Source organism: Rattus rattus, chromosome 1, assembly GCF_011064425.1.
Source record: "Rattus rattus isolate New Zealand chromosome 1, Rrattus_CSIRO_v1, whole genome shotgun sequence".
NCBI classification, from domain to species: domain Eukaryota; kingdom Metazoa; phylum Chordata; class Mammalia; order Rodentia; family Muridae; genus Rattus; species Rattus rattus.
This window is the reverse complement of record NC_046154.1, coordinates 88108113-88135079: the sequence shown is the minus strand read 5'-3', so window position 1 is coordinate 88135079 and position 26967 is coordinate 88108113. Positions and strand designations below refer to the sequence as shown.

At 39.4% G+C, this 26967-nt stretch overlaps 1 protein-coding gene across 1 annotated transcript in view; it reads right to left on the bottom strand.

Moving 5' to 3' along the window:
* Astn2 (astrotactin 2) overlaps positions 1–26967 on the bottom strand; it is an 803377-nt gene that overhangs the window by 182056 nt on the left and 594354 nt on the right. The window contains exon 16 of the mRNA XM_032902906.1: positions 16947–17212. Coding sequence (XP_032758797.1) covers positions 16947–17212 — 266 coding nt within the window. The remainder of the gene's footprint in view (positions 1–16946; positions 17213–26967) is intronic.

The window sequence follows — 26967 nt, the reverse complement described above, 5'->3', positions numbered from 1 at the left end:
AATCCCTGGATCATTAAGGGATTCCTAGGCTGACCTCAGGCTCACTAACTCCTTGAAGAAGGGTTCCAGTGCTCCAGAACCTGCACTTTCATAGCTCTCTGGGCATGCTAATGAACCATGAAATTCAAGAGTCTTTCTTGTCTTTTTAGTCATTGGTTTTTGGATATATGCTGTCAGTTAATAGGATATCAACCTATTTTAAAGCTTTAAAAACTAGTTATCAGATAAAAGATGAAAACTTGCTGGCAAAACTTGAACTAAGTAAATATTCTGTTTTAACAAAAGTTAATTGGTTCATTAATACATGTTGGTGAATACAAACTAAAGCAGTTGAAATTTTTATTAGGAATTTAGATTGAGATATTCTTTCCATTTTTCTGAGTGTCTTGATTTTACAAATTGTTTGAAGAAGCTAGGCTTACAAGATAAGATGAGAGTAAGAATGAGCATAAGCTTAAATGATTGTGGAAACAGGCACTAGGCAGCAGGACAACTATTGAATTGAAACCTAGACTGAACACACACACACACACACACACACACACACACACACACAAACACTCACTCACAAACACTCACTCACAAACAAAAAAACTAAGATATTGTAATAACATCTCCTTCTGTGTTTAGAAAGTTTCAGCTATTTCCTTTCTAGTCGTTAAGTGCACTTTGACAGAAACAGGTATAAATATTTTGCTGCATGACTTCAACAGGATCCTTCACAAGATGATACCAAACAATCACAGTAGTCTCATATCCCCCACACTAGTCTCTCTCCACCCCACATACCAACTACACCTAACCATGAACCTGGTCATAAACCTGGCCAATAGCATACTTTTATGTCACTTTGCCATGGTATAACACATCTCAGTCTTCCTTTTCTTCATTCTATTTTTGACCAAATCTACCTTATCATAAGACTCGTGACCACTGAAAATTTCTCTGAAAATCATTCTCCTACTTTTCAGAAGTGCAAGCTCCTATTGTACCTTGGATCATATATCTGTTGAACTTACCATTCCATTGAATTATTTATTTGCCTTCCCCCTCTGTTGGTCTATGAGGCTTTTTTAAATCAAGAACTGTTAACATGTTTACTGTATGAACAAGTATTGAAGGGGTGTGTGGCAAAGTCTGAGTGCTAGAAGCTCCTTGCGTGGCTAAGCTCTGTGATCCTGAATAGAACTACTCAGTTGTCGGGGCAACAGCTCGTGCTGACATTGTTCTAAACTATCTCCAGACCATTTGTCCTCCTTGTCACTGAGCTGATAGCAATTGTGAAAGTGATGAATAGCAGGCCAATTATCAACAATAGGAAACATCAGTTATAACTCCAGGGAGAAGACATAGCCATATCAGTAGCCTCATCCATCTAACTGTGAGTCATCTTCCCAAGGCATCTTGCCCTGTGACCTTGAACTGCCAAAGGATTCTTAGTTTTGGACAGATCTAAGTTCCTTCTCTCAGACTGTCTTCCATAACTGTAGGCGTTGTTCCTGGCCCACTCAGTCCTAGAAAGGGAACACGGCATGGAACACATATATTTTTCCTAAGGGAAGCCACTAACCAAAGATCTCAGCCACACCCAAAAGACAAGACCAGTCTTCTAAAGCGTTCTATCCTCTGATGTCTCTCCCTTGTGGTAAGAATGTCTGGAGATGAGAGGCTGGTGGAAAGGCTAATACCATAGAGTTTACTGGGCTAAGTGTTAGCAGAAATTAATGGCATTTCTTTCTCCTGTGGCCACTGGTAACCTATTTTCCAGTACTCATATGGTACAGGATGAAGCATACAACAGAATAAGTCTCCTTTGCTAGTAGATGGTGTGTGATTGAAGGAGAAAATCCACAGCCCAGGAAGAAGCATGTTTACTCCAGACCCATACTAAGCCTACTTTGACATTTGGAGGGAAGGTGTAGGGGTTTGGCTGAGGAATCTGTTTATGAATAAGTAATGTCTATTTCATGTTTTGGTTATTTTTGTGACTTAAAATTTGGTATTTGGCATGGGAGCAAGTGCTGTACAACTGAGCCACAGCTCAGGCTTCTGATGAAGGAGGTTCTTATCACATTCGTTGCAAACATATTTCAATCAAGGTAACTAGAAAAATCCCTATCACTTAACCCAGAATGAGTGAAAATGTTCTATAGGTTTGGTGGCCAGCAGAATATGGAAGTCAAGAATATGGTCATTAGAACAAGACTCTTGGTTCATGTACTAAGATAAGTAACTGCAATTCCATGCATGCTGTAGTACATTGATTTTTTGAACATTAAAATGGGTATATTAATCTCTAACTCTGTATTAACTAGTGTGTATCATTTTTAAATGCCTTAAGATAATGCTAATCCTACATTTTTATTCATGAAGACGTATATTTGGTAGTTTAATAACTACTGCCTAAGTCTTGAATAGGAATAGTCTATAGCTCAAATATTTGTTAATCAAACAATAAAAAACGCAGCTAGACACATTTTTAACAATGAAGCAATTCTAGACATACCTGTGTCCATCTGGAATTATCTTGTTGTGTTTAATATTTTCCATTGGAAATTATGTCAATAGAAACAGCTTTCAGAGACACTATCTTTGCCTTTAGGAAAGAATGAGTTTCTTGTCTCTGTGTGTTGACTACTCATTTGTTGGTTAAAATCCCTGAGTGTCATGAAGGTAAAGCAATTGCTATTTATTATACTTTGCACTCGATGCTTTAATCACAGGGAAGGCAAGATGACAAGAGGGCAAAAACAAATAATAAGAGGGTGATATGAAGAATATAAAGAAAGCAGAGCAAAGCTGCAAGTGATTTACATCAAGTATTTAATGTACAAGGAATTCGCTAAATGCTTCCCAATGTAATCTTATTTAGTCTAACAACTCTGTGAGTTAAATACCATTATCATAGCATTCCATTCGGATTCTGAGGAATGAAATTATATGCCCACAGTATGCGGTGAAGGAGAACACTAATGCAGATCTGATTTGTATACTGCCTTTTTTTTTTCAGGTCCAATATAATATGTAGGAAGCCCGTGAAGAAGGGCCTCTTTATTATCCTCAACTTACCGATGAAGTGTAATCCAACATGGAAGAAAGACGTCAGAAAGCAAACTTAGATCTGACTTAAAGCCAAGATGCTTTCATTGACATGTTGCTAACCTTCCCAAAAGTCTCAATGCCAGTGTTAAGTGTGTCTACCTTAGACATCGCCAACACCGTGTTGAATACATTAAGAACATGAAAACCATCCTCCCTATATTTACACTGTTGTCTCTTTCCAAATATACATTTACCTCCAGTTCCACTTAAATTAGGTACATGCACATTTGAGAAACAATAACCAGGAAAGGGCTAGGTGAGGAGTAAGCATCTTTAATAACACAAATTCCCCAATGGCACATTAACAACTGTGTTTGTATCACTGGTGTCCCATATAATTTTTAAGAGACAAAATTATGGAAAAAGAAAGATTTGAATCTTCTACATTGGCATTTTATCCGATTTCTTTTTTTTTTTTTTAATGAGAACCAGTAATTCCATTTGCTGTTGTTAAGAGAAAGAAATCAAATTAAAGTTGAAGCAAAAGTTGAAGTAACAAGTCAAAACTATTCTAAAAGTAGGTGTAGACCCTCTGGAAAGAGGGAAGAAGAATAATATGGGTTGAAGAAATCAGAGGTCTCTCATGTGTTTTTCTGTTTATTGGGTTTTTTGGTTCTTTGGGTTTTCTTTTTGTTTGTTCGTTTGTTTGTTTTTATAAAAGTGTCAGCTAGATGGTGGGACAGAACTTACCTTCTGATCAGCTGAGATGTAACTGAGAATAAAGGAAAGGTAAAAAGGATGATAGTGACAGGAGGGGGTCTAGAGCCTAACAAAGGGTACTTGAGGGTAAAATGGTTTGTCTGTGCCAGAGTACAGTGGAAGGACCCAATGATAACAGAGGCCCTGGAAATTACATATTTGGTCAAAAATACACAAGTAAGGGTTATGAGCTAAGAGGCATTGAGATGCTGGTATATGTTTTTTCTCCTGAACTTCAGTTTTCTTCAGTCACTTAAAAGTTACATTCTCAATAATTACTAGATTTATGGTCTCAGAGATTATAGCTATTATGACTCAGGACAAATCAAAACTTAAAAGAAAGATTTATCCTCAAAACAAAATGGCATTGACAAAGTCTCTGTGAATTTTAACTAGAGTCTTCTTAAGTAGAAAATGAAACATTAAGAAGGACTTAGAAGTTGAGTAACTTCTTTTAGGGACTAATAAGGACGACTGGCAGACTATGTCTGCTGTGATTTCAAGAATGGCTCCCAAATTAATGTTGAAAATGAATCCCCATGGAATTGTGTTAAGAAATATGTATTTGGGGTTGGAGATTTAGCTCAGTGGTAGAGCGCTTGCCTAGCCCTGGGTTCGATCCCCAGCTCTGAAAAAAAAAAAACCCACAGAAATATGTATTTACAAAAAACGCAAGGTGGCAAAATGGGATGGAAATTAAACTAACCCAGGCAATGGAGATTTCTTTTTTATTGTAAAAAATAATCTGATGTTTAATAGAATCATATAGAAATATAGAGGAAATTTCTAAAGGACAAATAATTGAGTTTTATCATGAAAACATATGTTTTGTCATATTGAGAACTGGGGAAGAGGGAGAGAGAACTGTAGATTAGAAGAGTCCCTCTTAAAAGCCAACCAGAACATTTTGATTTTGATTTCACTTTGTTCTTAATTTGAAAAAAAAAGTAATCTGGAAACAAAAATAAAAGACACTCTTTTAACCCCAGACAACACCTGAAACTGGTGATGTAAAGAAATTGCTGTTAATTGGAGAAGCCTGGTAGTGATGTTAAGTGGTTTTATGTTTATCATTTAGAGATGTGGGCTTTAATATTTACATAAAACATTACCTAATGTTTGAGGTGGGTCTTTTTTGGCAAAACAGATGAAAGGGCGACTGAGGTCAGCTTGGGATGAGATGATCATTTTTAAATTCAGTAATGAGTACATGGAGGTCCACACTCTTATTATGTTTTTATCTATTATGATTTTCTAAACACAATCAATTTTACAGTGAGAGAAGATTCTGGAATTTGACAACGTTACTTTAAATGGGATAATGTGTAGGCAAAATTGAACAAGAACAAAACCATGGTGCAAGGAAAGTTACATTCCTCATGTTCTTCCCCTCAGCTCAGACTATAATTTATAGTCTGAAACCCTTTTGCTCAGAGATGCCAGGTATCCCTCGATTGTTGACCAGAAAGGCCCAATATAGAATGGCCATTTGTCTAACTTGTGACTTCAAGTGTACCTGCCTGACACATTGTAAGGCACATCTGGAATGAATATTTTTTCTTCATTTTAGATTGGAGATAGATCTAAAGAGAATGTTAGGTTGTTTTTTAATCCTTTCTGGGTCCTTAACATCACTGTTACCTCAAATTGTCTAATGACCCAAGAAGAGACCCCTGGTGAACAGGGCTAAACGCCAGCAGGAATTGGGCCTGAGGTTTGTTCTGTTCTGGAAGTTGACATTTCCGTGGCTGGGCTAGCCTTTGCATGACACCCTCAGATAAATGGTGGTGCTGTGATGAATGAGTTGCTCTAGGGGATGTGGAAAGGGAATTCTTATCCTGGCTCTGTCCTGAACCTCAAGCAATAGTTGTCTATATGATTTTAACCTATGTAACCTTTTGTATAAAATGAAGATAAATATATAACACTATTGGAATAATTGGTGCAGTTACTGTAGTGTGGACATACCACTGCAGTTTGGTGACATTTCTTCATTCTTCATTCACATGTTCTCATTTTAATATATTGATCATCATATTCTCAAATTGAGTTACTTAGGTACTTATAAATTTATATGAGTTATGTTTATTTTATTAGCCCATTTATTTGGATTGCTTGATTTCTTGCTTCTTTTATGGGTTTTTGTTTTGTTTTGTTTTTTAGTATTTTAGGATAGTTTAGATAATCATCTCTCAGATGTATAACCAGCCCAGATTTCTCTCCCATTCTGTGAACCATCTTTTCACTTTTTTCCACTATTTCTTTTGCTATGCAAGCTACATTTGTCAACCATTGGCCTTATTTCCTCACCAACCAGAATCTGACATAAAAAGCTCTTGCCTATACCTAGGCAAGAAGGGTTTACCCTACTTTTTCTTTTAATATTTTCATAGACTCTTGTCTTATGTTAATGTCTTTAACACACTTGAAAGTAATTTTTGTATAGTGTAGAGATAGGGCTATAGATTAATTGTCTTACATGTGGATAGAATCACTATTTAGTAAGTCTGACTCTTCTCTAGTGTGTATTTTTGCTATCTTCGTCAAAGATCAGTGGCTGCAGCTACATGACCTTGTGTCTATAGCCTCTGTTCTATCCCATTATTTCATGTGTCAGATTTGGTGCCAGTACTGTGCTGTTTTTCTTACTATGGCTCTGTTATATCATTAGGGATGGAGTACTGTCATATCTCCTGGAACACTTGATATGTGTAAAAAATGCTTTATTTTCTAAAAAAAATATTGATCATATACTATACCATGTAAAAGCTACTCATATAATATACTTGGTCCAGTCTCTGACCTCATAAAATTATCTCCTGAATGTATAGGAAAATATTTTAATTCAGAGGCTGGAACAGTGGCTTTCATTAAGAGAAGAGAATTCACAGAGAGCACTAGGAAAATAAAAACTGATAATGTCCAAACATAAGCTCTGTGCCTTTAACAATATGCGGTTGAAAAGAATGTTTTAAAACATAGATGGCAGGTGTAGTGGCACTTGTCTTTAATTGCACTACCTGGAAGGCAGAAGCAAGTGGATCTCTCTGAGTTCAAGATCAGCCTCATCTATGAAGTGAGTTATGGGCCAGCTGGTACCACCCTACTGAGATTGAAAAAAATAAATCAATCAAGGACAACAACAGCCACAAAATTAAGGATCAGGAGAAGTGAGTGAATAAATGTGCTTGGTGAGAAAGCAAAGATCTGAGTTCAAATCTCCAGAACCCAGGTACAAGCCAGGCACTGTTGTTCATGGCAGTAACTTCAGCCCTGGAGGGTGAATACAAAAGATCACAGGAGCTTTCTGGCCAGCCCAAGTAGCCAACCTTCAGGTTGAGTAAGGATATTTGTCTCATAAAAATAAAATGATCGAGGAAACCAGTGGACACCCAGATGTCCTCCTCTAGTCGCTTCATACACACGGCTGTACACACCCTTAGGTATGTACACCCCTCTCCAGAGACAGGCAGAGGGGGGAACTATATGCTTATATAATCCTTTCTGTTCCTGATTCACCTTTTCTTCTCTCTTTTTTCTCTCTCTTCCTTCTTCATTTCTTTCTTATGCTTTGTCTTTATTTCTCACAAGCACTGGAGTGATCATAAATAATGATATGTCGAGGAAGAGATGCCGATGGCAGTGAAACAGTCACAAATAAACAAATAAAACCAGGACTGCTCTCTGAAAACTGCCATGGAAGAACAAGAAAGGTGCTCAAGAACCTAAGTGAAGATGCAGGAAGGAGGATTTGTCAAGCAGAGAGCCTTGGCCACCTGATGAGCGAGCATCAGTCTGCTAAGAAGAGAGTGAGTGGGGAAGACGAGCATACATATCACCATAGGAATGGCACAAACAGAATCATTTTGTCAGAAAAAAAGCAACTTGCCTTAAGAAAATGGAAAAGGAACCACTGTGACTGAAGAAGAGATAAGATGAGGCAACATGAATGAATGGATGTAAGAAAGGGATATCTAGTCCCGTGACTCCTCATGGTCATGATGATGACTTTGATCTTGATCCTAAAAGCAACTGGAAATCAATTGTTAGATGAGTGAATAATCTAATCAGGAAAACTGTGTGAGAGATTTCGTGTTGGAATTATCGATTTGACTCCATGTTTTTAGGAAAACAGGATCATTGTTGCCTATCAGAAGAACACAGATGATTTAGGTCAGGATGGATAAAATGAATGCATTTGGAAAGCCTTTAAGAAGACAGATCTACAGGATCTGTTAATGTGCTGGAGGCTGAATAGGAATATGGAAGCTAAAAAGAAACAACATGACTGGTGGGTGTTGCCATGGCTTCAAGATAATGAAAGCTGAGATGGGAAGCACCACAAGGCCTCTCGTGGCAGATGAAGCACAGAGGTCTGCCAGGGATATGGATGGGAGAAGCCGAATAACTGGAGTGAGCCAGGATGAAGGATAATGAAACAATGCAGGCCGACACTGTTCCGTTCTCCAGAAGTTGGCCACTAAGTAAAGACGAGATGATAGCTGGAAACAGTAAGCACAATGAAGTGATAATGTCTTTAGTACATGTTGGACAACCGCTTATTACACTTTATTGTCAAAGCTGGAAGGAGAGGGCCAGCATAACAAGAAGCAGTCAGGTGCTGATGACAAATCCTAGCTCTTCTAGCTAGGATCAAGTGATTAAACTCTCGCTGCTTCGATTTTCACATTGAGAAAAAGAAAGATAATGATGCTACATGCGAGTGAAGTGGATGAGAGGGTTCAGTGAGCTAAGTGCGTCCAGTGTTTCAGATGGGCTCCTGGCACACCCAAGTAAATGTTTGTTATTGTTAAAGTGCAGGGAAAGGGTGCTCCGTTTTTCTACTTATTACATTTAATAATGGAATCTGATGCCTCATCAAATTGCTCTACTCTCTGACATGCAAAAACAATAGCATTTGCTAAGGCTTTGTATCCCGTATGTTTTTCTGAATCTGGTCGTCTTCTACTCCTATGAAAGAGCTTCATTTTCCAGTTTTGTAAATAGGCAAGCCAAGCATTAAGTTCCTCTTTTGTAATTGACCGTGTGTGTTGAGTAATATTCGGATTATTCCCCTCCTTTTCTTTGATCTTCCCTGCTGCCAAGGAGTGCCTGACAGGCTGACTCCTGGCAGCTCACCTCCTTCTCAGAATCTGAGATGAAGAAGTAGCCCATACTAACAGAGAAGATTTAAGGTAGATTGTAAGAAACATTTGACTTTCTTAATCCATAAAGAATTCTTTATATGAGTTTTAAAATGGCAAAAGCATATGAAGCAAAGTTTTGGTCCAAGAATATAAAGAATAGTGTTAGAGGGTTAGGGATTTAGCTCAGTGGTAGAGCGCTTGCCTAGCAAGTGCAAGGCCCTGAGTTCGGTCCCCAGCTCCGAAAAAAAAGAAAAAAAAAAAAAAAAGAATAGTGTTAGAATGAACCTGGGGAAATGCTCATGGAAAGATGGGATCTCGGCTCTTAGACAAACAGAATTGGTTCAAAGTGGCCATGAAACTGCATTCTTTTTAATCTCTCTCTTTTCTCTCTCTCTCTCTCTCTTTTTTTTTCGGACCAAACCCAGGGCCTTGCACTTGCTAGGCAAACGCTCTACCTCTGAGCTAAATCCCCGAAACTGCATGCTTATTGAATATTTATTCCATATTGTCCCAGTGATTCTGGTCTTCTTCGAGATACCCAAGACCCAAAACTCTATACTTGAATACACACATACATCTCTATTATTCATAATCTATTTATCCACATTTTCCTATTATTTACTAAACTGCTTATTTTTCTGTCCCTCGTACATCTGCTGGTAGAAATGAAGCTTCCCGATGATGGGAATGTGTGTCTCCATTGCTTTCTGATGTGTCTGAAGTGATCAAAACAGTACCTGATGTCTTAATCAATATTTACTAAAATTATTTGAACTGGATTTCCACTCTCCCCAAACATCTCGTGCATGCACAAACGCGCACGCACGCGCGCACACACACACACACACACACACACATGTACGCACGCACACACGCATGCACGCACACACACATGCACAATTTTGAATGTATTTTCTGAGGCTATATCCAAAGATGCTTTAATGTCAAAGATACAGAAATAGCAAATTAATAATATGTTCACTAAAAGGAGTTCTAGTCTTTGAAAATCATGTCCAGTGTTGCTGTAGTGTTTAGCCTAACCTTCACATCTAGTAACACATCTCCTTTGATCCAGAGATTAAAGTTCTCCGTTCAGCTTTCAGACTTCATATCCCTTAATACAGCCCTCCAGCTTACCCACAACTGAACTTTCTACACAACCCTCTTACTGTTTTCCCATCTCCAATTGACAGTTTTCCCTCTTCTGTCTCCTGAGCCTCTTCCACCTATTGCAAGAGCGCCTTATTAAATATTTATGTTCTAGACTCAGGAATCTTGCCTTTGAATTCTTAACTTTCTTTTTAACTTTTGGGTTTTTTTTTTTTTTTAAGATTTAGGTAGATGGGTGTGGCTGTGTGTGAGTGTGCACCTGTGAGTTTAGATTCCTGTGGAGTCTTCAAGAAGGGTTCAGACTCCATGGAGCTGGAATTACAGGCATTTGTAAGCCACTCAATGACATGACGGTGCTAGGGACCAAACTCAGAGCCCCTGTTAGAGCAGTACACATCCTAAAATTGCTGAGCTATCTGTCTAGCCCAAATCCTTAACTTTCAACCAGTCACTTAGTCACCCTTCGATTCAATAGTGGTATGATCACAGAATATTTATTTCATTCTAAACCTTGGGTAATTTATTTTCAATTTGTGAAATTAGCATAATAGTGCACTCTTCATGTGTGCTGAGGGGGGCAAAGGATAAGGAAGCATGCAAATACACATGACAGTTTTTAAAATGAGAGAGAGAGAGAGAGAGAGAGAGAGAGAGAGAGAGAGAGAGACTTGGCACACATTACAACAGCACATGTGTGAATGTGTAGCAGTCAGAAGATAACTAGCTAGAGTCAGCTTTCTCCTTCCATCCTGTAGGTCTCAGACATTAACCTCAGGTCATCATATTGAATGACAAGTGCTACTGATTCACCCATACATTTCTCTTGCCTTCACTTTCACTATATCTTAGTATAGATAATGATTTTGTAAATATTTTATGTTAAGGAGTAGAAGGGGGTGTTTTAAGAATTACTCACTACAGGGTTTTCTGCAATTCCTACTTAACTTTTTCACTGCAGTAGTAAATCTAGAACAGATATGAATATATTAATATAACCTTTGTGTGCAAAAACAGGCAACAGGTCTGATGGACACATGGGAGGTACATTATCTTCCATTGCTGGTCCAGATTAGGTTTGACATAATATAGACGTTAGTGTAGATACATTAGTATTTCCTAAGTTGTTAGATGGTTAAATAAGATTAAAAACCTCAGTACCTAGAAGTGCTATGCAGATGGCTGAACTGAGAGTGACTTAGAGGGTTAAGAGTGTTAGATTGAGGAATGTTGAGTCTGTGTAAAATATCTGGAGCCATTTAAGCTATTGGATTAATGGAAAGGTGTATACAGACAATGTATGCATATATACATATATACATATATGTATATATAAGAGATTATTACCTCCATTATCAATAGATCTACTTCAGGTTATGGCTATACGTACTATGGGCCTTTTTGTACCTTCAGTTCCCCAGAACATTTTCCAGATCCAGCTGCTCAAAGTTTCTCACTGTCTTCTAATACATTTGGAATGTTCATTTCATTATTTAAAAACAAGTCATGCATTAATGTAGCATATGCAAGTAATTAGAGCTGTTTATGTGTCTTGTGATTCATCTACTAGACTGTGAGATCCTTGAAGTTAGTCTACATCCTAATGCCCTCTGTATCTTATTTCCTAGCACAGTATCTGGCCCATAGTAATTTCAGTATACAAGGACATACTAGGGAAATGTGGTGGTGGTATAATGACTGTGTCAGTTGTAATGGTAATGACCACGGTAATGGTAATAGTAATGTAGTAGCGGTAGAGTGATGGTGGTACTGGTAACTGTGGTACGGGCAGTGGTGATAAGGATGGTAGTAAAGTAGTTGTGGTGGTGCCAGCGGCACACTAGTGCACACTAGTAATCATACCAAGAGTGAAGACAGCCATTATTTAAGGTGGAGATGGCTATTACAGTAATATGGATAGTGATGAAAATATTGATAATGGTAATAACGCAATGGTCATTATGTGGGTAACTGTGTTCAGGTTATTACAATCATTTTTCCAGTGAGTGTCATATGTGGTCATTGTTGTGGTGATGGTAATGGTGTTGGTTAGTAATATAGTGACAATGGTTGCTCTTGTAGTGATGGTAGTGGTAACAGTGGTGGCAGCAGGGCAGTGGTAATGGCAGCAGTCATTGTTGTAGACATGGTGGTAGTTGTGGTACAGGGATGGCGATGGTAATAGCTGAGGTAGAAGAGACTTTATTAATTACTTTTTAAATGTTAATCAGGGTTTTCTTCTGTTTGAGCCAAGAAATGGAAATGAAGCAAATAAGTGTTTTTGGCAAAGAATAAAGATATGCAGGAAAGTCAAACAACCACAACAAGACCAATATTGTATGTGACTTTTCCTAAGACAACATGAAGACTAAAACCCTTACAGGACTAGAAGTGAATCACCAGACCTTAAATATTTTACAACTTCAAAATCCTATCAAGTGGTCTCCTAATTATTCAACATGAGACTTCTGAGGGTAAACTTATACACACCCACTTTGCTGATGAGGAAGCTAAAGGTTTATTTTTATTAATTAATTTTTAAGTCCCCTGCACACAGAGTTCCTTCCCCCATTCCCCTTCACCTCTAAGAGTGTGCACCACCCCAGGCATCCCCCTTCCCTGTGGCATCAAGTCTCTACAGGATTAGGCACATCTTCTGGCACTGAAGCCAGGCAAAGCAGTCCTCTGCTACATATGGACTAGGGAACCTTGGACCAGCCTATGTATGCTCTTTGTTTGGTATCTCAAGTCTCTGGGAGCTCCCAGGGGTCCCCCAACTTAGTTGACACTGTTGGGCTTCCTATGGGGTTGCCATCCCCTTCAGTTCCTTCAATTTTGCCATTAACTCTTCCGTAGGGATCCCTGACCTCAGTCCAATGCTTGGCTATGAGTATCTGCATCTGTCTCAGTCGGCTGTAGGTAGTGCCTCTCAGAGGACAGCCATGCTAGGCTCTTATCTTCAAACACATATAGCAACAGTAATAGTGTCATGGTTTGGTGTCCACCCATGGAATGGATCCCAAGTTGGGCTGGTCACTGGTTGACAATTTGTTCAGTACTTGGATGGGAGATTTTAATATACCTCAGCTCGCACATGAATTTCTTTTGGAATAGGGTGCAAGATTATCATATATTTCTTTCCTCATTACTAAATCTGAGAAGGAACGTTGGCATTGCCTTTGTGTGGGAAGTTTTTTATTAGATGATTAGATTTTTCTTTCAACCCCAAAAGATTTCCTTTTTATTTGGTTTCAAAGTTAGTATATTGGTTCCAAATTTTCTTCACTGCTCTAGATCTCTACTTGTGTGTCATTTGTCACTCTATTGAGAGTAAGGTGGTATTTCACCTTGGTTCTGATTTTTGTTTCTCTAATGATGGATGGTGTTCAGCATTTGCCATTAGTCATCAGTCATCTTGGGATAGTTATATATTAAAATGTTTTGTTTTTTTAAATTTTTGATTATTTATCTTACTCTGTTGCTTGTCGTTTTGAGCTATAAATTTTTCACAATATTGGGCACCAGCTACTCTCCTGTAACTTCTTAGAGGAAACCAGAAAACATGGTATTTTCACTATTAATACTGATATTATATAGCAAGTGTGTATGTATGAGGATTACATGTATACACACATATATTGGAAGTTCATAAAACAACCAAATTTAACATTAAATATATAAGTTTCAAAAAGAAAAAACATAGATCTGATTTTATCACAATATCAAAAGGGGACTTTGGATAAAGTTAGCTTGTATTTCTCCATATTTAGATACACCAAGTCCTCATCCAGACAACAGAAGTCCAATCAATGCCATATAACAATGGAGGAGAGTGTTTAATTTAGATCCTTGGTGTTTCAATTGTCTACTTCACCCAAACAAAACGCCCAGTCCTGAAATGGATATGGATGGATATTATAATTGTAACTCTATGAATGAGTAAAAGAAAGGTCACACAGGCAGTAAATGCCAGATGTGGGATTCAAATCCAACTGTCTGGGTTTTCACTGTGACACTCCTGTGTCTTCCCCACTTGGAGTCTCTACTTTACCCACAGGCTAAATTAGTAACCACACAAAGTCTAGTACATTTAAGTAGCAGTTGTGTAGAGCCAAGATCTGTGGCTCAGGGCTGTTTAAGGGCCATTTAACAGGTGGAGGAGGAGAGTTGTACAGCAATCAAATTCTCCATCACAAAGATACTCATTTAGAAAAACATTTTCCTTATTCAAAAATCACAGCACAAAGTATAATTAATGATTTTTTTCCAGCTAAGTCGAAAGGCATTATCCCTTCCTACATCTTCAATGGAATTGATCCAAGCGTACTCCAGACACCTAAAGAGGTAGTGTCAAATAGTCCCTCATAATATCCAGATCTTAATCTCCCTGTCATTCAGAATCAAAGGCCAGGATGCTCCCATAAAAATCAGTGAAGTATGGTCCACTTGTTATTTGGTCAACTGATGAGCTCTCCCATACAAAGTGTGAATCTGACTTGAAAACTACATACAGTTTGGGCATCAACAAAATCATCAGGTTTTATCTAGAAGTGGAAGCACAAGAAGCAGTCATATATATATATATATATTTTTAATCTTATAGATAATACTAAAAGGCAGAGACCTGGAGTTGGAAGTCGTGGGTTCTGAACAGAGCAAGGCCTTGGCAAGTTCTTTGCTCTGTGAGGCTTTTCTTTCCCTCCAGAAGAGAAAAAAGGACAGATTGGATGAGATAAGAACGATGTTGTTCTGAGTCTCCTCCAATTAACTAAGTCTTCATGGAAGCAGATAGTGTAGTGTAAGCTCTGAACTATTCTTGTTGGCTCTAAATCCTGCCTTTAACCCCTAGTCACTGCATAATTCTGAGTGATAATCCCAAGCTTCAGCTTATACATCTGCGAGATGTTCTTATAATACCTACTTGTAAGGGAATCAGATGAGGTGGAGTATCAGTGAGACACTCTGGGCATGTATTCTAGGCATCTTAGTGTTTTATCTATACAGCCACCTCTGAGCACTCAGAGATGGCAAAGAAAGGCATAACCTGGGGAAGAGTGGGTGATAGAGGATTAAGGCAGACGGGGAATAACCAATAAAGAATGAAATGGGAATAAATACTATCCTTAAACCAGCCTTCTTGGGTGGCTATCATTCCATCAATCAGGATCATTTCCACATAGGTTTCTTCCACATATTCTGACTGCAAAGAAATACCTGATGTAGCCAGGAGTGGCAGTGTGTGCCTTTACTACCAGCATTGGGAGGCAGAGACACCAGCCACACTGGTTCCCATTCAGCTTCTAAAATGAAATGTATTTGTCCACTCTTCTGGTCCTTTCAAGACCTGGACCTCCAATCTGGAATGCTCTTGATCTCTGTCTCCTCCAACAAGCCTTGTTCTCACTTTATGTAGCTAGTGACAGGGACTTGACTTTCTCAGAAAAGCCTTCTCAGATCCCACAGAGCTCCTTGGCAGGCACTTCAAACTCATGAGCCCAGACTTGCCCTGGAGACTTTGTCCAGTCTGGTTTCACTATATGTGACTGCTTCATGAATATCTGTCTTCTCCACAAGTTTATAGATTCCATGAACTAAAAGCCTATAGCAAAGTCTTTCCTGTTCAGTGTTACAGTCCTTATAGATCATATATGAGGAGCTGGATTAGATTTCCGCCACTCAGAGATGGGAGAGCATATCTATTTTCCTACTCTTTCTTTTTTACAGTATTGGTCAATAAGAGTATATTTAAAAATATACTCACTCATTTAATGAATGAATGACTAGTCCTTCCAGCTTATCAGGTCTCTTTCAAGAAACACAGTGACATCTAGTGACCACTTTCCCAAACTTGAGATTCTCTAGTGTACCATGAGTCAATGATAGAATACTTCACTGTACATTTAAAACATGGGACATTTCAACAATGCTAAGCAAAACTGCCATAAAATCCACACACGGAAGATTTTTGCTCCTGATCCAAGTAGAAATGAACTGTCATCGCATCAACTCCCCCACACACTAAGAACATGCAGTGAAGGCTACACAGCTTGGCTTGTACTGTACCACACTGCAGACTCACAGAGACATCCTTTGCACTCCTTGTACTACTCATTGAACAGTAAATGAGATAGCCACAGCCTCACACAGTCTCAGAGAGAGCGCCCTGAATTGCCACCACTATGCTGGCATGCTGCTCATTAGATCACCTGTGTTGTTTATCATGGAATTCATCCTATGGAAGTGACATTGTGACTTTAAAAAATGGGCAAACTTCATATGGATCAGTATTTTTAAGGACATGGTAGTCTTGAATATAATGAGATAAGCATCGTTAGATTATTATTAAACCCATGTATTCTTCCTGTAGATCCCTCAGTTAAAACACATTTCTCTGTCTCTCTTGTAGACAGGTGTAGACAATGACAGAATTGCTATAATTCATGGATCTGTAATTGTCATTCACTGCCCTCAAATCCTGGCCCGTTGAAAGCTTTAATATGCAACCCCTCCTCCAAAAAAATTTATTATCTCCCACAGTGACCTTAGCAATGTCAGGTTAATGGAACAAAAATGTACTAGGCTAGGTCCCTGAACCACCTCTTAGACAAAAGCCACCTATTAATCAAAAACAACTATTTGGGATTCTGTGCAGATAAAGTGGTGTCTACTGGGTTGGGACATTGAGAGTTCTGGATTTATTCATTATTGCAGCTAGTGTAATATCCATACATACTTAGGATAGAACAATGAATCTATAAATGGCAGACAGTACCATACTGCTCTTATTGATGGGGGCCGGGGGAGACAATCCTCATGGGCAAAGGGGCCATAAGAGCAGGAGCTGGGAGGATCAGTCAGATTGGACTTGGCATCTGGGCCAGGGAAGCTCACCTCCTTTGTGCCATTGTCTTGGATGAGGGTATAAAGTGGCACTACACGGTTAATCTCCAGCAGCACTGGCGTGGGGCTCAGCTGTTCTTTGCCTGGCCGGCGGCAAAGGTGACAGGTAGATGGACAGCGGCCCTTTTCCTCACATCGAATCTCCACACCTGAGATGAGTTGGTCATCTGATAGCATCTGGGCTGTCAGTAGACCAGAGAGGTAGGTGATGAAGGGCATGGACTTGAGCTCCTTCTTGCTGCCCAGCTCCGTGGTCTCTAGAGGGTTATAAAAAACAAAGTGGTATAGGTCAAGTCAATATTGTCTAATTTGGCTAAACCTCTAGGCCAACAAAGAGCATTCGCTGAGAAACTGGTACCTGTTGGAAAAGAACGAAGGCAATAAGGTGACTTGTTCATCAGGCTTTGGAAAAACCACTGGCCTGAGGGTTAAGGTAATGGGATGATGTCTTACCCTACTATTTATACTAGATAATCTGTTGCTTTATGTAGCCCTCACTTTCCACATGTTAAATTTGTAGGTCGCATGGAACGATTCTGCAAGCAAGATGTAAATACTCAGAGATATTTTTCCTGACCAGAAATTCTCTTCTATCATCAACTTACAAAAATTATACCCTTCTTTTAAGTCTGTGCTTCAGTTTTATATTTTCCATCAAACAATATAATGACAGAAGCATGAGCATCAGGTCAAGCCAATTTTGGTTTGAACAACAGTTCTGCTTGCTAAAACTTCTGCATCTTTGGGAAAAGAACCTCTCTTAATGTCCGGATATTTGGATCACTAGTAGTTTGAAATGGGGTTAATAAACCAATGAAATTAGTTATAAGTGGCAAATTAGATAAAAGGAACTAGAATAGCCTTGTATGGGCATTACTTCCTCTTATGATGCTTACTCATTTTATTAGGAAATGTTCCTTTCCTTCCAGTTCTGTCATGTGCTCCCTGGCATGTAGTCTGGGCACTCTCCATTACAGTGCTTACTATTATGGTCTATATACTTAGTAGCTCCTGTCTTTGTGATTCTGCTCACCATGTCTTGCCTCTGAAATCTTTTATAGCCACTAATGCTCTAATTTAATCTACCTCAAGAAGATTGTCTCAGCTGATCAACTCTGAATAAGTTCTTGAGGGGAGGAATCTCACCTTAAGTTTTCTTTCCCTTCGTGTTTTCTGATTTTTAAACCATTTTATCAACCTCTTCCTGCCCACTCTTGGTATCTAACCCGATGCTGAAGATATGTTTATACTCATAAAGGGAGCTTGGGAAACTATGAATGGAGGAAAATCCATTCATGTTCCAGTTCAGAGATTTTGAAGAATTCTTGAATTCATAGGAAGTGGGCCAGTAAGATGGTTCACGTGTAACAGCACTTGCCACACAACCTGACATCTTGAGGTCCATCCCAGGAATCTACATAAAAGTGGAGGTGAAAAGAACCTCCACAATGTTGTCCTCCTGCCTCTACACACACGTCAAGAACATTATACCTAATGAAATTAGTAGGGCTATAGAGATGGATCCAGAGTTAAAAGCATTTTCTGCTCCTGTAGGGGAATCCAGACTCAGTTCCTACTATCTACACAGCAGCTCGCAACCGTCTGTGACTCCAGTTTCAGTTTATTCCAAGCTCTCTTGTGGCCTTTATGGGTACTAGGCACATGCGTGATGCACACACATACTTGCAAACCGACACTCACACACATTAAAAATAAATAATAAAGTTCCAGGGAGCACCTCAGCAACTGCTTCCATAAGACTAGAGATGCTTATCAACTTCTCAGCCTCAAGTATAGCATTTCTATGTTTTTCAGCAAGCCACCTTTCTATGCAAGATTTTATACAAAAAAAAAAAAAAAAAAGGAGGAGAGGCTGCGGCACCAAAAGCTCCAAGGTACACAATAGTAAATATGTCCTGGAGGGTGACATAATACATTATGTGGGTATTGGCCACAAAAATGTGCAAGGCATAATCTAAGTGCCAAAACAGAGGAACCCTCCACTAAGGGACCAAGCATGGTCCAGATGGCAGCTTCTAACAAACGTGAAGAAATAAAGATAAACACACATCTCAGTGGCCATGAGGGCCCTAGGCAGTTAGGTCAGAAGGAAAAGTAAGAGTTTTCTCTTCCTAATGCTCTGGCTTGCAGTGACATGTAGCTGATCTGAAAACGGCCTTGCCAATTAGAAATCCAAATAAACTCAGCCTTCATTCATTACTCTTTCTGCCCTCAGGTCCAGGATCTGGGCTCCACTTTTTCTGTCTGACTGTCAGCAAATGCATATGAGCGGCAGATCAAAGGCTCCAGGAGAGGAAGACTAGGAGGAGAATTCCAGCTAACCATTCCTTCAGAGGGATTAAAGAAGGGTAGTTACTAAGATAAACAAAACAAGGCTGTGAAAAAGGCCTCACAGCAGCTGGAAGACTGAGAACGGATTATGCAAAGACATGGGAAGAACATGGAAGAGAACTACCATTTGGATAGATGATCAGGAAAGAAACACAAACAACAAGGATATTACAAATCAGACCAAGAAGTGTAAAAACCGGAGTGGGGGGTGGGTTCATGAGACAGAGTCATTCAACTTCCTGCATTCGTGAAAGTTTTACTGGAAAGCAGATATATCTGTTCACTTACATATTATATATGTTCACAATGAAGAACCGAGTGCTTGCACCGAGGATTCTATGTCACACAAAGGCAAAAAAAAAAAAAAAAAAGAAGAAGAAGAAGAAGAAAAATACTTATTTGTCTCTTTACAAAAAGTTTTTTTTAGCAACTCCTGTGTGTAACTCCAGTGTACAGAGTGGGAACTTGAATTTCAGATCCCTGGGGTGTACCTATAGTCAGAGAAGAGTATAGGAGTATGATGGATTAGATAAAAATGTAAATTTTTAAATTGCAAATTGTAAAAAAATTGCAAACAATCAATACATTTGTACCATGACTTTCCAAAGACAGAAACCATAGTAGGACATCTCTTTCTTCCAAAATTAAGGCAAAACAAACTATTGAGAGAATATTTGGGGGGGGTGTTGCAGAGGGGAAATCAGAAAGGGGGATAACATTTGAAATGTAAACAAATAAAACATCCAATTTAAAAAAAAGAAAGACTATTTTTAGGCACCCTTATAGAATATCAACTTCCTATTATAAACTATGTGGGTATGTCTTATGAAGATGAAACAATGAATTACTGGCCAATCAATTGCCCAAATTACTGTTATCATCTACTGATTTGTCTAGTTTTTACAGATTGGAGGATTAAGCCCAGGGCTATCACTGCTCCAGTTAAGTTTGTGTGTTTGCTTTTAAGGTGGGCAGTCTCCTGATTTTCAGGCTGGTTTTGAACCCATTATCCTCCTCCTCTGATTCTCAGGTGTTGGAATTAGCCCTCTATGCCACCCCTCTTGGCTAAGTGTCCTGAATATTAAAACATAGAAGGTATCTCCCCAGTGACACATTTCAAAAGCACGCAATTAAATTTAAAACAAATGCTACTTCATGTCAAAGGTTTTTTTTTTTAAACTTCCCTGATCAAACAAACACACCTATGTATCATGTTAAAGATACTTTCCATTTACTAATCAAATAATCAATAGTCTTTGGTGCTCTCCTTTGATCAATAAATCTTTAGCTTTTTCCATTCATCATCCTCTGTAAGTGGTTTTGAAAGGTAACAACTCAAGCTAAAAACAGCAAGACAGCAGCAGTGTAAAATTAACAGATGACCCAAAGGGCTGGCTTTGCAAAAGGAGGGTGCTTTGGTCATCATTTGTTGCAACATTAATTTTTTTTTGAACAGGGAGGAAAACGGAAGGCAGAATAGGTGACCCACATTTAGGTCCCATCTATATTTTCTAACAATTTTTTTTCCTCAAAGGTTGTGTCATGCCTAAGTTATGATCTAGATGAGAGTTACAGCAGGAAAGAACATTAGCCATTCCATTAATTATTCCTCTGTAGACATTACAATTGTGAAACCTAAGTCTCTGATCCAACCCCACCCTGTGGCTAAAGTCATCTTTCCAAAAGGCAAACCATGTAGTTGTTTCCTGCTTTAAGCTCCTCTGTGATGCTTCCCTACTCTTAAGAGAGAAATCAAAATTCTTCAGCCATGTATAGAAGGTGAAGCCTAGACAAGCCGCTGCCTCTCTAGACTAATCTTACACTGCCCTGCCACATTTTCTTTTTATCAGCTGCAATGACCTTTAAGTTCCTTGCATATACCTGTCTTTATCTCAGTCCAGGCATATGCTTAATCTCCCTCCAAAATGCATCCTTCCTTTCCTCCTGGGCCCTTGGTTTCTCCTGGCTGACTTTTATTCATGACCCACATCTTAGTTCAAATATTAATTCCTCAGAAAAATCTCCCTGAAATCCTATACCATTAATGTATATAAACATTTCTTTTACAATTTCTCATTGCCACCTGATTTCTGTATCATCTGTCTCAAAACTGTAAAGTCCTTGAAGGAAAATACAGAATCAGTTTTTGCTGATGTCCAGACCCACCTTACACAGTTCATGGGCCATGATTTTAAATACACTCCCTCCTCTCTTCCGTCTTAAGGTCTAGGGATAAATCCAAAGGTTCTTCCTCATAGTAAGCAAGCACTCTACCACTGAGCTATACCCCAAGCACTGTTTGTTTGTTTGTTTGTTTGGTTGATTGTATGTTTCTTTGTTTTTGAGACAGAATTTCTCTGTATAATCCCGGTTGTTCTGGAACTCACTCTGTAGACCAGTCTGGCCTTGAACTCAGAGATCCAACTTCCTCTGCTTCTTAAATGCTGGGATTAAAGGCCTGTGCCATGACCACCACCACCAACAACAACAACAACAACAACAATAACAACAACAACAACAACAACAACAACAACAACAACCATCCACTGGGCTTTTTTCCCCTAAGCACTCCTTTTAATTTTTGTTTTGAGTTTAGGTCTCGCCAGTTACAAAAGTTCGCCTTGAACTTACTTTGTAATACAGAAAAGCCTGAATATACCAATCCTGCCATTTTCGACCTTTAAATACTAAGGAAATTTACCACTAGACCTAGCTTCAAAGTATTTTTAATAAATGTTTGTTGCCTACATAGTATGCTTGTATGCCCTGGCCACTACTATCATAGCACCAATGAATGCAAGAGGCAGGATTTGGAAGCAGAAGCACAAGAAGTAAGAAAGAATTCCAATGGAGATAGGACCGCTTCTCAAAGTAAGATTCACCTATTCTAAGGAAAGTCAGCAGATGAAGCAGTTGATTAACTTTCTATGTGTTCTGACCTCCTCCAGGTTTGCATGTAGGCCTCTGCATTGAGAGGATAGGAGAGTTGAGTTTAAACAGGCTGTCTGTCTTTAACAGGAAAAAGATAAAGAGCATTTTTGAAGAGACTTATCCTCTGTTCACATTTCCCATCCCTCTGAACAATGCTTCCAAAATAGGATCATGTCTGGTTTCAAGCCCGGTTCAGTTCCAACGACACTACAACCCATTCATTTGAGAACCTGCCAAATGAACTCTCTTTTTTCTCCTCCCAAATTCCTGCTGGGTATTATTTTGTTGCCACCAAAAAAAAAAAAAAAAAAAAAAAAAAAAAAAAGCCTTAGTGACAACTCCTTGTTGGGAGAGCAGCCAGAGCTTTCCGGCAGGAGGTGATGGCACCATTTGCCCTCGTCCAGAAAACAAAACAAAGGCATAAGACTGAGGACTTCTGGGAGAGTCTGAGCTGCACGGTGTTTGTTCAGTGATCAGCAATGGTGCAGGACTTCCTAGTCAGACAGGCTTCACTTTGGCAATGGGCTCCTACTTGAAGCATTTAAAGGCTCCATGGGGATGACAGGGGCTCAAATTAGAAACATGAAAGAAGGAGGAAAAAGGGTGAGACTTTTACATCATAAAGAGTGGCCTTTCTTACAACAGTGGCCTTTCTTACAGCAGTGGCCTCCCAGGAATTACGGAAATGGAATCATCTCTTAGGAGGAGTTATTGTGTCCTGTTGGAGAGAAGCAGTTTAATCCCAGGCCTGAGCCACACAAAAATCTGAAACAAAGGGGAAAAACTTATCTGAAATGTCGTCATTGAAGTCTAGCCTGCTTTGTCGTTCAATGTGAACTTTTCAGCCTAACTCAGCCCATGGTCCTGAGAGTGTCCTTGATATGTGACAGTATAAACTAAAAGTCCATGTGAGGATTAAATGAGGTGCCTGGCAGAGGCAACTCTCTCAATCAATATGAGCTGCTGTTGTTTGCTGCTGCTGCAGTTACTATAATTATATTGTTGCTGTTGTAACAGAATGCTAAAATTGCCATTTCTATTGATATACCAAGACATACCAGAAGCGAGATCCCAACATCAAGCCCATAGACGCAGAACTTAAAAACGAAATGCATTCTAATTAGTTTCATAACTCTGAAAATCTCATCCAGAACACACACACACACACACACACACACACACACACACACACACACACACACACACACACAAACGAGCCCAGAGAGTATAAAAGAAAGATTCAGGAGCTTCTCATTGAGAGAACTATTACCATGTTTGTAGTCTCCAGCATCCTGAGACAGACATAGAAATCCTATGACCTCTGACCCTTGTTCTATGGAGGGTCTCTTTGAGTGCTGCTAAGAAAACTTGGTACCTGTTGTTAGAAAGTGGGAAGATCAGTAGGCCAGGCTTTACCTTCACCTGAAGAACTCTAATGGCGTGTGTTAGAAGAGCAGAGAGGGCTGCAAAGGATTGGCACAGACATCCAGAGGTTTCAGGGAGGGAACTGCTTGTGTTTTCCATGGACAGAAGGAAGAGATAGCATGCAAGCCTTTTGAATCTTCCCCAAGAGTCCCTAAAAGTGAGTGTCCATGAAATGAACTACCAGAAAACGTAAGTAAGGTGGATCAGCATCAACCAGAAAAAGAGAAATCACCATGTTCCTAGTCTGGAGAGAAATCCTTAGCATTGGGCTTCACAGCACAGACACTTAGCTAGGAGAAAAAGGAAGCTTTAAAAAATCTGTTTGAACTGGAAAGGGTAGAGTCCAGCAAAGTCTGACCATGCCCGTCCTTAGTATTCTCTTCTTGGGGTAGAAGAGTAAGCATGAGGTTAGAAATCCCGTGAAGGCCAGCGGTGCCACCTGTGGATGCCACCACAGAGAGAGGCAAGAGGATTTGACCTGTCAGGTTATATAGTCCTGTCAGAGCACATGGACTATATAATCATACTTGAAAGCATGTTAACAGTGCAAAATGATAACCAAGTAGATGTGATCCTAAGTGATTTGTGATTGCCCACATTAGATACACTAAAAGTAGTGTGGAAATCAGTACACACCCACATGCCCACATGCACGAGTGCATGTACATGCACGTGCGTGCGCGCGCATGCACACACACACACACACACACACACACACACACTTTCAGACTTCTTTCAGGTTCCATTGTCAATGGAAACACTAATTGTGACAGTACCTACCACATTTGGAACTTTGGTTAATGTTATAATTAAATATCTGCCATGCCAACTAGTTTGCTCCATAAGAACAAGGACCATAGCCAGTTTTAATGACCTTATATATCCTCAGCACAAAAAAATGTATTGTTTGTATCATTGTCATAGTCTGAAGGTAAATATTTGAATAAATGAATATGATGACTATATACATATGACTCCCCTTCCTTTAATGCTCTGAACTATATAATAATATGTTGGACTCTAATCCTTCTATCTCAGTTTACCAAGAGATAACAGGAGCTGAATTCAAATTCGTGAAGGCCAAAGGTAGCAAGTTTTGATTGTGATTACTGATGCCAACTGACAAAGGTGAAGTAATTCACACAAGGCTGTATAAACGGTAGAGTCAAACTATTTCTAGACCATACATGTCTATAGACTATAGACTATAGACTATACATGTCTAGACCATACATGACCATTCATTACATGTGTTTTCTCTTAGAAAGATTCTCGGTAACAGTTTTCATTCCTGTATGAGTCCTGCCTGGGATCTCTCTGTTTCACACACATGTACCTGTCTGATGCTTGTCACTCCCAGGTATACACCCAACCTTTCCCACCACTTTTCATGAGATAGTCTGCTATCATGAGCAGAAGGAATTTAACAGTTCACCTGGTCAGAAATCTCACCTAACTTTTTATTTACTCTTCTGTCCTCTAACACTTTCAATGATATGAAACTTCCTCGGTCTCCCAGATTCATCATGGGTAAGCATTGTTAAATGTGGGCAACCATCCAAACTTGGGCAATTCTCAACCTACGTGTCAGACTTAAACCCAGGGTATATAGCAATTTTCAAGCCTGCCCCTGCTTAATATGCTAAAACCAGCGAACTAGTAGTTGGATAAAATCTCCATCTCATAAATTGGAGGGAACTATGGGGTGGGTTCTCATAAAATGTATATCTGTGTTTTGTGCCATATGTGTGCTCATCTAGGAAACAGAGAGACAGCATGGTAGAGCCTCTGACAAAGAGGAGGTAGGTTTACAAAGTAGACACGCAAATGATCCTCTCCTCTCAGCTACCTTAGCAGCCTTTCAGTGTGGACACAGTCCGTAGAGCAGCTACAACAGAATGGCTTGCACGAATTTGAATTCAGCTCCTGTTTTCTAATTGGGCAGCTTTGATCTGTTATTTATTTCTCTAATGTGCTGTTTTCTCAGCTTTGAAGTGTCAATAATAATAGTTCTCATGTTTTATTACTATTATCATCTGAGGGATTGATGGGAAACAAAGTTCACAGAAGAACATCCAGGACAAGTGTGTCAAAGGCATCGTCAAAATCCATTTCATCTGATACTTCTTCGCTTCCATTCAGTATTTTTCATTTCTGAAGCAAATGTGAATCTCTAAGTCTTTTCTTCACAGTTGCTTAGTGTTATAACAATAAGGAACTTCTCTTAAACTGCTTTTTTTTCTGCTCACTAAGGAGATCAGGCAAGACTGAACACTATCCTACAGCCATTGAGTCCAACTACTCCATTTCAAATCACTGGCGAGCCACTTCACTTCCCCAACATTAGTAAAATGAAGACTCTAAGTCCCCGTTCATATGTTTTGGAAACCAAATGAGAGAATCTCATACCCATGACCTGCTATGATCCTATCATTCAAAAATAGCATCTGTTGCTGTCTTTTACAGGCTTAAAGTAATCAAGCATAACCTGGAAGAGGGCACCTGTCTTCCAGAGAAAGCAGTTTTCTTCTGAGGAAGGTCAAACTCTCTGTGGGCACTGCCCAGCAGCTAACTGCTGGCTAATGTTTTGGCCAGAGGCAGGAACCACTCAACATCTGTTCCTAATATTCATTTTTGCCTCTTGAGACAAGGTGGGTTGCGACTAGTCAGAGGGCTGAAAGCTCCTCCATGTGTGATCTCCTGCTGCCCTCTAGTGTCTGCTGAAGATGTTTGCTCCCAGAAACGACTGCTTTTTCCCAACTGATTACAGAGCGCAGCTTGCTAGGCATTAAAGAGGAGCAGAGGAACAAAATAGAGACATCTTTGGCTCAAGGGAGCTTGAGTTAAAACTATTGCAAGAAATAACAGTTCAGAATGGCATTTCCTTAGAAGACCCATACAGTACCATGTTTGAAGATATGATCCACAGGTTGAGAATAGAAATAACAATCTGCTCTGTAGTTCTCAGGTATAGGCATTTGAGAATATACACTGGGAAGGAAAATACAGAGGTGGAAAGAGATTAGGGATCCAGAAGGGATCAAATATAACAGGAAAGAAACTCCTGCCTAGCAAGGCAAAAGATAGCTCAAAGGCTGTTTTCAGAATACTCAAAACTAAGGCATGTGGCCTGGGTTTCATTCTCTACTTCCGGGCTGCTGTCCATGGAATTGAATTCAAGCAGACACGCACCTTTGCCTACAGTAGAAAAAGTGATAAGGAAATCCTCACAGTATCCCAGAACAGTACTGACAGCAGGGAGGTTAAAAGTAAAGTCATGAGACATCCAGAGACTAGCCAGCTG